At 31.9% G+C, this 13,209-nt stretch overlaps 1 protein-coding gene and 1 long non-coding RNA gene across 38 annotated transcripts in view; one reads left to right on the top strand and one right to left on the bottom strand.

Moving 5' to 3' along the window:
- Positions 1-1,671: 1,671 nt before the first annotated feature.
- Atpalpha (sodium/potassium-transporting ATPase subunit alpha) overlaps positions 1,672-13,209 on the bottom strand; it is a 208,530-nt gene continuing 196,992 nt past the window's right edge. For 29 of the 37 annotated variants that reach the window (XM_073959601.1, XM_073959591.1, XM_073959589.1 and 26 more), the window contains 3 exons: positions 5,546-5,720; positions 5,240-5,472; positions 1,672-2,338 (listed from right to left, as the gene is read on the bottom strand). In XM_073959601.1, coding sequence (XP_073815702.1) covers positions 2,218-2,338; positions 5,240-5,472; positions 5,546-5,720 — 529 coding nt within the window. In that variant the 3' untranslated portion in view covers positions 1,672-2,217. Of the gene's footprint in view, positions 2,339-5,239; positions 5,473-5,545; positions 5,721-12,908; positions 13,004-13,209 lie in introns of all 37 variants that reach the window. The other 8 variants (XM_073959590.1, XM_073959610.1, XM_073959609.1 and 5 more) reach the window with 1 other exon arrangement.
- On the top strand, positions 7,827-8,097 carry LOC141388911 (uncharacterized). Its single transcript, XR_012408956.1, has 2 exons — positions 7,827-7,915; positions 8,012-8,097. It is a non-coding gene; the product is annotated as an uncharacterized lncRNA (long non-coding RNA).

Below are 13,209 nucleotides of genomic sequence, written 5' to 3'. Positions count from 1 at the left end.
TTCATATATAAAACAACATATGTGTCTAGGTAAAGATCTCAAGGTTTACACTAATGCCCTTTATAAAGGTCACAAGGTCTTATCACGGAAGGCAAATATGGCTTCATCTCCTCTGAGAAAATCGCAAGGACTTTTATAAAAGAAACAAGGTTTTCTTAAAAATAGTCACAAGCTCTCCTTAATGAAGATCGCAAGGTGTTCTTAACAGAAGACCACAGGATGTTGTTGTTTATGAAATTAGATGTACTATTCAATCTCTTGGCTCTACTAGCAGTGTCTAGTAGTTATTGTCTAATAGTTTCTACCCGGTTCTGTTTTAGCTTACATCCCTCTTTAACAATTCAATAAATCAATAAAATTTCCTACTAAATTGGAAAGGGGGGCGAATTAACTAAACACGTGCCCCACACACACATAGTTCAAGATACGACAGAGTAAAGAAAAAGGGTAACATAGTTTCTTAGGTTTTTTTTAGTTTTTTTTGTTTTGTTTTTTTATTTATTTCATTTAATTTAAATCTTATTTATGTTTTATAATTTAAATTTACTTAATCGTTTAAATAATTATCTTTTTTGTTTCATTTAAATTTCTTTTTAATTCTGTTTATTAAATAATAATAATTAAAATTAAAAAAAAAATCATATTATTAATAATAAATTGGATTTGCTGGATTGTTGTTGTTGTTTTTTGATGCTACTACAATGCGGATTAACGGGTTTATTGTTCTTTGTAGTGGTTATGGTGGAGGTGGTGGTGATTGGAGAAAGGTGGTTAGGTGGCTTAGCTTATTGCTGGCCTGACTTGGAATTAGCCAGGCCCTGTAGGGCGGAGCATGAGTTGCTTGTTTATAGGCTGGTTTACTACATATTAATTCCAGTTTTTTTCTTTCCAGGCGTGATAGTAGTAGGTGGAAGGAGTTTGTTTTTTTTCCTTTTTTGTTTTTCTTGTCATTGTTATTGTTTAAAACGTAAACAGAAAACTAAATTCAAATAACTAGTTCCTAAGAAAACATTTAAAAATTATTTTGTTTTTTTTTTTTTTTGCATTCTGTAGATGTTGTTACTAATGCTGTGTGGTTGTTGTTTGTATGTATTGATTTTACAAATTAATTAAAACTGTTTTTTTTACTTTTATTAATTAATAGTAATAATAATAGATTTAAACTAGATTTCTTCACTTTTTTTAGTTTTTGTTTTGCTTTTTTTAACTTTTAGGGTTGTTGTTGGGTTTTTAAATATTAATAATATTCATCATAACATAGAGGCGGCATACAAGAATAATGCTCCTACTTATTCTTCTAAAAAAAACAAAAACATTCTTCTGCATCTTCCACCGAAAAAATAGCGTCCCTTCCTTACTAATCCTTCTCTCTTTGACTTTAGTTGGTTGGTTGTTGTTTAGGTCTACATCCAAAAACCAAAAATTATTATATTTTTCTTGTAAATAAAACATTCGTAGTTTTTTTGTATTTTGTTTGTTTGTTTTTCAAGTTGTAATTAATTGTACACTTGACTTCAAAATATGTTCATCCCATTATTGATGATGTTGTTGTTTATGTTGCATCTTAATTGTAATTATAGCAGTATGGTTTTTGTTTTCATTTTTTTCTCTAAAAATCATCTATTTTTTATGGTTTTTTACTTTTATCTCCTTATTTTTAAATCCTTCTTCTTTTTGTTTGTTTTAGTGTTTTTTAAAGTGGGGGACAGAGAGGGAGTTTAATTTTTTTTGTTTTGTTTTTTATTATTAATCTTTATTTATAATAATAATTTAAATAACACCAAACATCGAGAGCCATATGTATCTATGTGTGTGTGTAAATCGTCGATGTTTCCAATGTGGTTTTAATTCGGTTTTTTGTTGTTGGAGAAGCTGATTTGTTTTCCTTACTTCTGGTGACGTTGTTGTTGTTGGTTTTCTTTTCTTCTTCCTTTTTTTCATGGTGGTGGTTGATGTAGTTGATGTAACAAAGTTGAGGCGGCTTAGCGGGCGGGCGGGAGTGGTTGTGGTGGTGGTATGGAGAATTGTGTTTATGTTATATTCCTGTGTAGATGGCAGCAGAGCTGGATAACTTTGAAATGGATGAAGCAGCCATATAACAAAAAACGTATATAGATGTAATATATAATAGATGTGTTTGTGTGGCGTGTGTGTGTGTGGGAGGAGGAGGAGAAGGATGTAATTTTTTGTTGCAGTTGCATGTTGTTGCTGATTTGTTTAATAGTAGGTTTCTTGTTCCAACCAGCCTCCGGGATTGCGACGCAAGTAGAAACGTCTAGTTTCATCATAAATGAAGATGGCCAACATGAATGGAATGGCTGGGAACCACCAAACGAGTCTAGAAGAAGAAAAAAGAGATATATAAATTAGAATAAATGGAAATAATCTTTAAGGCAGAAGAAAAGGGGATCATATACAGAATAGAAGATCATGTCATGAGGTCTTCTGTTGATTAGGATCTTATTAAAAGTGAGAAGTATAGAACTGGAGACCAAGTAGTCTTTGTAAGAACAAGTAAAAAAGGTTCAGTCGGCTCTGTCGACAGAGATATACCCTCAGCCTGTGTGAATTGAAACACTTTTTTCCCAAAAACGTACATATTTAAGGGGTTTTGAAAATTTTGGGCATATGAACCGACAAAAATATGGATTTGGATAGAATATCAAAAAGTTTTGCCGGGAAGGTATCTAAAGGAATAGACTGACAAATTCCATTTTGAAAGTAGGTCTTATTTTGGGTGTCATTACCCTGTCAGTATGAGATATCGCGTGTACTATTTTAGCTAATATTATCGAGCTTTGGTTGGGGAGGTACCGGAAGGAGTGGACCTACAAGCACCACCTTCGAATTTCATCTAATATTGGAAGAAATATTACGATATGCAAAGTGTGGATTAACTCAGTATTTGGGTCGGGAGTTGTTGTGCTCTCCAGCCTCTACATGGTGCTATAGAAGGTTTTTACACTTTTGGGCTGTTTTCTCATGAAGTATGGACTTGCCCCTAAAAAAACTTTTACCGTCGTAATTGAGGCAGTGAATGAAAGTTGCTTCAACAAAAATCAAAGTGATTCCAGAGCAGTTCTTGAAGTGAACTTATCCAAAATTTTGTGTGGGAGGTACCCGAAACAGTGGACAAATGTAGTCCATATTCGAACCTGATATATATTTGGTAGATATATTGGGATGTGTAAAGTATGGATCAAATCAGTCACTCCCTTCAAGACTTATCATGCTCACAATTTTTCTCAACATTTTTGAACTCTTGGGGGGAGGTAACTGAAGGAGTGGACTGATATGGCTTGTCTTCGAACTTAAACTAAGTTTAGACAAAATATTACGAAGGCCAAATTTTGGACCGAATCGGAGTCAAGAGTTATCTTGCGCTCCCACCATTACACGCGGTATCTTAGGGGTTTTTCGTACCTTTCAGGCTAATTTCTCAGGAAGTATGGACTTGCCCCTGATGAAACTTGTACTGTCGTATAGAGGACAATGAATAGAAGAACAAAAATCAAAGCAATTCGAGAGCAGGTCCTAAACTGAACTTTTCCAAAATTTTGTGTGGGAGGTACCCGAAGGAGTGGACGGACCGTATGAAAGTGAATATACCCTTGTTAGCATAAATGCTGAGGGTATAAAAACCGTATGGTGTTGTAGATTGTTTTCAATCGAGTAGAAGAGAATGAGGTCTTCTATACAGATGTCTATGGAATAGAAGACAATGGGGTCATCTATAGAGTAGGAGACAATGGAGTCTTCTATGGGGACTTCAATGGGGTATTCCATGGAGTAGAAGACAAGTGACCGTCTATGGCGTAGAAGAAAATGGGGGTCTTCAATGGGATAGAAGAGAATGGGGTATTCTATTGAATAAAACGCAATTTTGTCTTCTATAGAATAGAAGGATATGGGGTATTCTTAAAGTTTTTTATCGAACAGAAAACAATGGCGTCTTTTGAAGAATAGAATACAGTGGGGGACTATAGGGTCTTCTATAAAGTAGCGGAGATATTCAATAGGAATGAGAGTCACGAGATATGCAATAAGGGACGGCAGGGTCTTCTCCAGAAAAGATATTCACTATAATAGAAGACCATTGCATCTTTTTTAGAACAGATTCTTCTACAAAAAAACAGACCACAGACGAATACAATGCTTTCTTTACAATAGAAGACATTAGGTCTTCTACTGAAGACCACAAGGTCTTTACTGAGATTAGTGGGTCTTCTTTAACATAGCGGACTACAAGGTGTTCTATAATATAGAAGACTATGGGCCATTATAATATCTGTTCTTTTACTATCTGTTGGATTTCAAAACGCAAAATAAACCAATTTGGAGGCATTAGAAATATAATTTTTACATTGAAAGTTAATGTTAAGAAGCTCCTCCTTGAAATTCAAGCATAACTTTAAGTTTACCGGAACGCTATAAATCTGTTCGGTAAATCCAAACTATGACAAAAGAAGACTTATAATAATGGGGGTATAGGGTCTTCTTTTGAATAGAAGGCAGAAGGGTGTATAGAATAAAAGCAATGGAGTCTTCAATTGAATAAGAGAGAATAGAATACCATAAAGACTTCTAGAGTAGAAGACCCCCATGACAAATTGAAGCCCATAAAGTCTTCTAGAAGATCTTTAGGGTCTACTATAGAATGGAAGACCACAAGTTTTTTAAAGTAATAGAAGACCAGATGAGAAATAGCAGCCCATAAAGTCTTCTAGAAGTCCATTAGAATGAATAGAAGACCGAAAGTCTTCTAGAACACCGATAGAATAGATGACCGAAAGTCTTCTAGAATAGAAGACCACATGACAAATAAAGTCTCCCAGAAGACCCATAGGTTCTTTCATTGAATGAAAGATCATAAAGTCTTCAAGAGTAGAGGACCAAATGAAAAATAGAATACCCATAGAAGACCATACAGAGTAGAAGCCAAATGAAAGCCATAAAGCCTTCTAGAAGACCAATATAAACCTAAGGTAAGACTAATTCATAAAATTGGGGCGCCAAAACAGAGTAAATGTTTTAAATAAAATAATTGAACCAAAAATCTATTGGATGTAGATTCATGCGATGCCGAATATACCTAGGTAGTTGAATAATTGCTAGGTATCGTTGGCAATGTCTTTAAATTGCTAATTTGCCTTGAAAAGAAGACACAAACGATTGAATAATTTATTCTGTCCTGGCCTTAACTTATCCTTTTTCTACATCCAAATTCATCTTTACTTACTTGAGTGGGTACATACGAAGACCCTTCTCCATACCGGGGCAGTATGACAAGAAGGCAGCCAAAATGGTTTCGAATACCAAACCAAAGTTCAAGGCCCAATTTCTCATGCCTTGTTGGAAAATTGAGTTTCGTCGAGTCTTGCAAATAATCAAATCAGCCCATTGTACAACCACAATGGAAACGAAGAAAGCTGTGTGGCAGGTGTATTCCAAAGTTTTGCGATCGCGATAGGTCTGTGGTATAAGATTAAAAAAAAAATAAATTAATTAGAGATCATAAAAAATCGAGTTCCAAAGAATATCTTACCCATTCTTGACCATAGGAATCGGTTAAATCATTAACAGCCTTGGAATCCCACATCTTACGGATGCCGAACAATGTCAATGGCAAGAAACCATTTTCAGCCATAATAACAAAGTAGACAAAGAAACCGGCAGCAGCTTGGATCATACCAATTTGACCATAGGCCATGGAAATCAATCTGTTGTTGAGTGGCATCGCGAAGAGGAGCAGGGAGTGGGGGAAATAAATTTCAAGTGGTTAATAATGGAAATTAATATTTGTTGTTTTTTTTTAGTTTTTATAAAAATTGAGGTTAGTTTTGTGTTAGTATTTGGGGTTTAGTTAGTAAAAACAAAATTAGTTGTTATTCTCTTTTAAATGAGTTTTGAATTTTAAAATTTAGCATTTTTATGTTATTTGTTAGTAAATAGGGGCCAGGGGAGTTTTGTATGTGAAAAAAAAGTATTTAGAATAATGTTAAAAGATGTTATTCTTGTTCGAATCTCTGAAGATTGAATGTCATTTAACATTATTTAAATACATTTTTTTGTTTTGTTTCGTTTTTTTTTTTTTTTTTTTTGTTTTACAACCAACACCAATTAGAGATTTTATTGAAAATGCTAAACTGTATTTTTCTGCTTGAAAATTTTGAACAAATGGTGGATTTTTGTTAGTGATTTTATCGATTTATTTTACAGGTGAAACAAAGAGAATTTTTGGTGAATAAGACAAGAGAAAGTATCTTCAGTTAAGAATTACAACTTTGTTACAAAATGGGAACGGGGGAAAGTTCAAAGTTCAGAGAGTTATAGACAAGAGTACTGGGTGGAATTGGTATTTAAAAAAGCTTTTTTTTATTTAGTTTATTTTACTTTTTTTCAAACTTTGCATACAAAGCTTTTTTACATGGAAATATTTACCAAATACCAGTATGTTTTCAAATATACACTAGAGTTTGGGTATTTGAAAGAGTTTGTTTTGCTTTAAAAAGCGTATTTTTTAGCTGTTTTTCTTAAGTGAGTTATTTATTACAAATGCGTGGTGGCACAAGGCAACTCTGCGGCGTAGGATAGGCTTTTGTTTTTTGTTTTAAATAGCGGCAAGAGCAAAAACAAAATTTGAAAAGTTGTGTAATTTTGTTACAGAATAGAAATGTGACAGTTTTTGAGGTTTTGTGGAGAGGTTTTCGTAAAAAAATTAAAATAAAAGTACAGGAAAGACGATTCGCAATGTCGAACAAAAGCTTTTCCTTAAGCTTTATGGCCAATTGCTAATAATAAGAATCTCTTTTATATTACAATATTGTTCGACATATGAAATCTGTTAAACGAAAGGCGAAAAAAGCAAAGCACTTTTATTTTTAAAGCGTTCGAAACATAAAATGTGATGAATTAAAGCTGTTATAATAATATTTGCATCATGCTATACATACTGATACATTTACAGTAAGTAGTGAATGAAATAAAGCAGATTTCCTTTTCAGACTAGAGAAAGCTTATCATGCTTAGTTAAAAAAAATGTGTGATGATAAAGAATAAAATAAATAGTTATATTTTAGATGATGTACGAGAAGAAAAACATGTATTTTGTAGTAGAAGAAGAAGAAACATCGTGCAATTTTTTTTTCGTATTTTTTCTCTAACTCTCCCCCAAAGAAGGGAGTAGAGATGATTGTCAAGATTTGTTTTTATCTTTTGGGATGTTAGAAAAGGCATTTTTATTTACTTACGCTTAACCTGGTCATACTTTTTATTGAGTTACAAACTTCTTCAATATTCTTTTAATAGATAAGTTAAAGAAAAATTAAAAATTATTTAAAACAAAATCTAACTAAAATTTAATGCCCAAGAGATAATTAGAGAATAGATCCTATGGTACAAATAACATTGATCAGAAAAATATATTAGTGTCGGAAATGATTTTTTTGAGACAGACTAATAAAATACTTTCCTTGGTTGCAATTCAATTCTATAAATGAAATACATGAACTAAATGATCAGTTTTTGTAGTTTTGAAAGGCCTGCAAACGAAATGAGACAAATTGCCCAAAAGTATGTGTTAAGATATAATGAGGGGAAGTCCTAAAAGTAGGCTACAAATTTATAATAATTTTCAATACTTTAAAAGAAGAAAATCCTGATTTTTATAGGCGATTTTTAAGGACCAATAAACAAAACTAATTCACGATTTGCGGAATTTTTTAAAGAATATTTTTCAGGTACCATTCGCCGACAAAACGTAGATTTTTTAAAGAATTTTTCTCATGGACCAGCAGATCACAAATAGTGGATTTAAAAAAAAAAAAATCTCATGAACCAACAGACCACAAATCGTGGATTTTTTAAAGATTTTTTCTCATGAACCAGCAGACCACAAATCGTGGATTTTTTAAAGGTTCTTTCCTCATGAACCAACAGATCACAAATCGTGGATTTTTTAAAGATTTTTTTCTCATGAACCAACAGACCACAAATCGTGGATTTTTTAAAGATTTTTTCTCATGAACCAACAGATCACAAATCGTAGATTTTTAAAGAATTTTTCTTATGGACCAACAGACCACAAATCGTGGATTTTTTAAAGATTTTTTTCTCGTAGACCAACAGACCACAAATCATGGATTTTTTAAAGATTTTTTCTCATGAACCAACAGACCACAAATCGTGGATTTTTTAAAGATTTTTTCTCATGAACCAACAGATCACAAATCGTAGATTTTTAAAGAATTTTTCTTATGGACCAACAGACCACAAATCGTGGATTTTTTAAAGATTTTTTTCTCGTAGACCAACAGACCACAAATCGTGGATTTTTTAAAGATTTTTTCTCGTGAATTTTTTACAGATTTTTTCTCGTAGATTTTTTAAAGAATTTTTCTCATGGACCAACAGATCACAAATCGTAGATTTTTAAAGAATTTTTCTCATGGACCAACAGACCACAAATCACGGATTTTTTAAAGATTTTTTTCTCGTGGACCAACAGACCACAAATCGTGGATTTTTTAAAGATTTTTTTCTCGTAGACCAACAGACCACAAGTCGTGGATTTTTTAAAGAATTTTTCTCATGGACCAACAGACCACAAATGGTGGATTTTTTAAAGAATTTTTCTCATGGACCAACAGACCACAAATCGTGGATTTTTTAAAGAATTTTTCTCATGGACCAACAGACCACAAATCGTGGATTTTTTAAAGAATTTTTCTCATGGACCAACAGACCACAAATCGTGGATTTTTTTGAAGAATCTTTCTCATGGACCAGACCACAAATCGTGGATTTTTTAAAGAATTTTTCTCATAGACCGAAAGACCACAAATCGTGGATTTTTTAAAGAATTTTTCTCATGGACCAAAAGACCACAAATCATGGATTTTTTAACGATTTTTTCTCATGGATTTTTTAAAGATTTTTCTCATGGACCAACAGACCACAAATCGTGCATTTTTTAAAGAATTTTTCTCGTGGATTTTTTAAAGAATTTTTTTCATGGACCAAAAGACCACAAATCGTGGATTTTTTAACGAATTTTTCTCATGGACACCAGACCACAAATCGTGGATTTTTTGAAGAATTTTTCTCATGGACCAGCAGACCACAAATCGTGGATTTTTTAAAGAATTTTTCTCATAGACCAAAAGACCACAAATCGTGGATTTTTTTAAAGAATTTTTCTCATAGACCAAAAGACCACAAATCGTGGATTTTTTAACGAATTTTTCTCATGGACACCAGACCACAAATCGTGGATTTTTTTGAAGAATTTTTCTCATGGACCAGCAGACCACAAATCGTGGATTTTTTAAAGAATTTTTCTCATAGACCAAAAGACCACAAATCGTGGATTTTTTAAAGAATTTTTCTCATAGACCAAAAGACCACAAATCGCGGATTTTTAACGAATTTTTCTCATAGACCAAAAGACCACAAATCGCGGATTTTTAACGAATTTTTCTCATGGACCAACAGACCACAAATCGTGGATTTTTTAAAGAATTTTTCTCGTGGATTTTTTAAAGATTTTTTCTCATGGACCAACAGATCACAAATCGTGGATTTTTTAAAGATTTTTTCTCGTGGATTTTTTTAAAGAATTTTTCTCATGGACCGACAGACCGCAAATCGTGGATTTTTTAAAGATTTTTTCTCGTGGAATTTTTTTAAAGAATTTTTCTCATGGACCAACAGACCACAAATCGTGGATTTTTTAAAGATTTTTTTCTCGTGGATTTTTTTAAAGAATTTTTCTCATGGACCTAAAGGCCACAAATCGTGGATTTTTTAAAGAATTTTTCTCATGGACCAACAGACCACAAATAGTGGATTTTTTAAAGAATTTTTCTTATGGATCAACAGACCATAAATCGTGGATTTTTTAAAGAATGTTTCTCATGGACCAACAGACCACAAATAGTGGATTTTTTGAAGAAATTTTCTCATGGAACAACAGACCACAAATCGTGTATTTTTAGGGAATATAGATGTTACGGAGCCAGAATTGGCTAAAGAACAGTTGGCGCCCAATCCCCGATTCCTCGATGAACACTAAGGGAATGGAAACAAATTATCTATAAATAAACAACTCCTTTTGCTAATGATGGAATATGGAATGCAAGATATCGGACAAACATTAAAGTCATCAAAATGCTGGAGCACAATTGGCGACCAATGTGGGGTTCTCTAAAGAACACAAAGATGTGAGAAAAAACCAAAAAACATCTAAAAATACACAACTTTTGGAGTTCATGATATAATATGGAGCATTACATTGGAGCACCATTAAACTATTCCCTTAAAAATTAGAATTAACGAAGCTCCAAATTATCGAACTTGGAATGTGAGGATTATTTCTTTGTTAATTGCGATTGTACGGCGTTTAAAGGAGCTAAAATGTCCTAGGTGAAATTTCTTCAAATGTAACAAAATAAATTTTCATATGATTGGCGCCCAACTTGGGGCCGGCATATAAATTAACCTACATATTTGGGGGAAATTATGTTTTTTGGGATCTCAAAAAAAGTAAAAAAAAAATAAAAAGAAAAATAATAAAATTGTTTTAATAAATGTCTAAATTATCTATAAGGAAGCTGCAAACTAAAAATCTATTCTATATTTCTCACTAAGCTTTTTTTGTTTCTTCACTACAATATATTGTATATTTTTGCTTCTAGTTTGTTGTCTTTAACATGACTAAATATTTTATATATTTTGGGATACTCTAATATTCTATTCTATTAAAGCTATATATGTATATGTATAAAGTTATATATTTTCCTAGTGATATTGTTCGATTTGAAATTAATAATTTTAACACTCATATAAAAATAACACATAAAGTTATGAATCCGATTATATGAATTTTGCAAACCAATCAATCCAATGTAGTAACCAATTAAATATAGATTTTTTTCAAAATGAAAGAACAGAAACATTCCGACAAATTTTTATGGGTGCTTTTTATGGAAAAACACTTTTTTGTGGCATATGAAAACAGTGAAAGAGAGAGAGAGCGAGAGAGAGAGGATAACACTTTTTTCATTTGGAAAATAATGACGAACATAGGCCAATTTTTTTATATAATGAAAATATCATTAAAAATGTTTTATGAATTAAAATTTGTAATTGTTTTAAAATAAGGTATAAAATGCCCATTTAAAACTGGCGCCCAACGTGGAATTTTAAGTTCAGAAACAAATTTGTGAAGAAACTCAGCTTCGACATTTCTTGTGTACAAATTTAAAAAACTTAAAAAATTCAATGGAATTTAAAAATATTAAATTGGCGCCCATTGTTTCAAGAATCTTTTTTACAAAGGGAACATTAGCAGTAATTATTATTATGTTTCATAAAAGTCGAAAAAAATTTTAAAGATTCTATACTGCGACTGGCGCCCACATGGGATTCCATTTTAATGAGGAGATTTTTTTCAAAAAATCGAAAATTTGTGTATTACGTCAATTGCAAGGGAAAAATTTAGAAAAAAACGTCGGTGGAATTTTGAAATATTAAATTTGCGCCCACTGTGGTGAAGATTATTGTTTTGCGAAATTTCACAAAATAAAAAAGGAAATATTGATAGTTTCTATGATTACATTTCGTCAAAGGCCACAGCATTTTTAAAGTTCCTATACTGCAATTGGCGCCCAACATGGGATTTAATGGCCCAATTTGTTAAAAATTTGTAAATTGTTATATTACAACAGTTATAAAGTTCTGTTCCGATGACAAATTGTTAACAGTTTTCCTGTGCGAATTGTGAGGTGCAAAATTAGAAAAATTATTTGGAACTTTAAAATATTAAATTGGAGCCCAATGTGGGTAACTTAATTGTTTAATGCAATTTGAAATTTTAATTATGCAGAATATTGTAAAAGCCATCACAAATATAGTTTATCAAATACATTTGAATATTTCTAGTGTCACTTGCATAAATGGCGCCCAATGTGGGGTTTTCATTTTAATGAGGAGATTTTCAAAAGGATTTTCAATGTGAAAATTCTCATTTATTTTAATTAAGAGATATACCTACTTCAAAAATGCATATTAAAAACATCAAATTGGCGGCCAATGTGAGAAACTTTTTTTGTTTCACGAAATTTGAGAAGATATGCCGGATATTATAAAAGCTTTCACGAATAAAGTTTATCAAATACATTAGAATATTTCTAGCATCTCTTGCATAAATGGCGCCCAACGTGGGGGTTTCACTTGAATGAATAGATTTTTATAGTAATTTTAGGGAAATTTTAACCTACAACAATTACAAATTTATTTTTCAGCAAACGAATGGTTCACAATTTCGATGATTTGAAACTTGAAAATACTTTGAAATATTTTTTCTCCATTCAAACAATTAACAGAAAAATAAATGAATGAATTTGTTGGTTTTTTTTGCTTTTTAAATAACATTTTTGCCGCTAAATTAACTGTCTAACAAGTAGAACAGAACGAACGACAATGGAACAAATTCGAAAGAAAACACTTAACTGAAACCAACCGAACGAAAAAAATTGAACTACGAAACATATACAAACGAACGTTATAGTCTGTTTGTGTTGGTTGGGTGGGCGGGTTGTGTGTGGAAAGTTTCAAGGGAAATTTGTATGCCAATTTCGTAGAATTTTCAATAAATTTTGTAACTAATTTTTGTGTGTTTCTTTTTGTCAAGGGAGTGTGGAAAAGTGTTTTGTTTAATATTATTTTTTTCTGAACAAAAACAATATCTAAATTTTAACAATGCAACTAGAAAAAACACTCTAATGTAGGCGTTTGTTATTTGGTTTTTGTTTGCAACAAAAAAATTGTTGTTGTTTTTTAATGTTTCTTTGTATTTATGGATTTTTTTGTGTTTGTTTTTGGTTTGCTTAAATCTCTATAATTCTGACCTGCGATTGACCAAGTTATCACGATAAGGATCTCGGGGTTGTCGTTTCATAATATCACTCTCAGCTTGCTCATAGGCAAGAGAAATGGCCGGTACCTTTTTGTGGTTGTGGTGGTTACGGATTGTTTGTTGTTGAATATGTATGGTTTTCAAGTGTTTTGAGAATTTGTTTTTTTTTTTTTTTGGATCGGTAATGATATATTTTTCGAGCGTTTCGAGTTGAGTTGTTTTTAATCATTTAATAATATATTCATATATAGAGAGAAAGTAAGGTAAAAAAGTGCAGAGTTTGGTTTGTTTTG

The sequence above is a fragment of the Musca autumnalis genome, unplaced genomic scaffold (assembly GCF_047663935.1).
Source record: "Musca autumnalis isolate F117 unplaced genomic scaffold, ASM4766393v1 scaffold_1, whole genome shotgun sequence".
Classification (NCBI taxonomy): domain Eukaryota; kingdom Metazoa; phylum Arthropoda; class Insecta; order Diptera; family Muscidae; genus Musca; species Musca autumnalis.
Note: the sequence above shows the minus strand (reverse complement) of the source record. Positions and strands in the feature narration are given on the sequence as shown.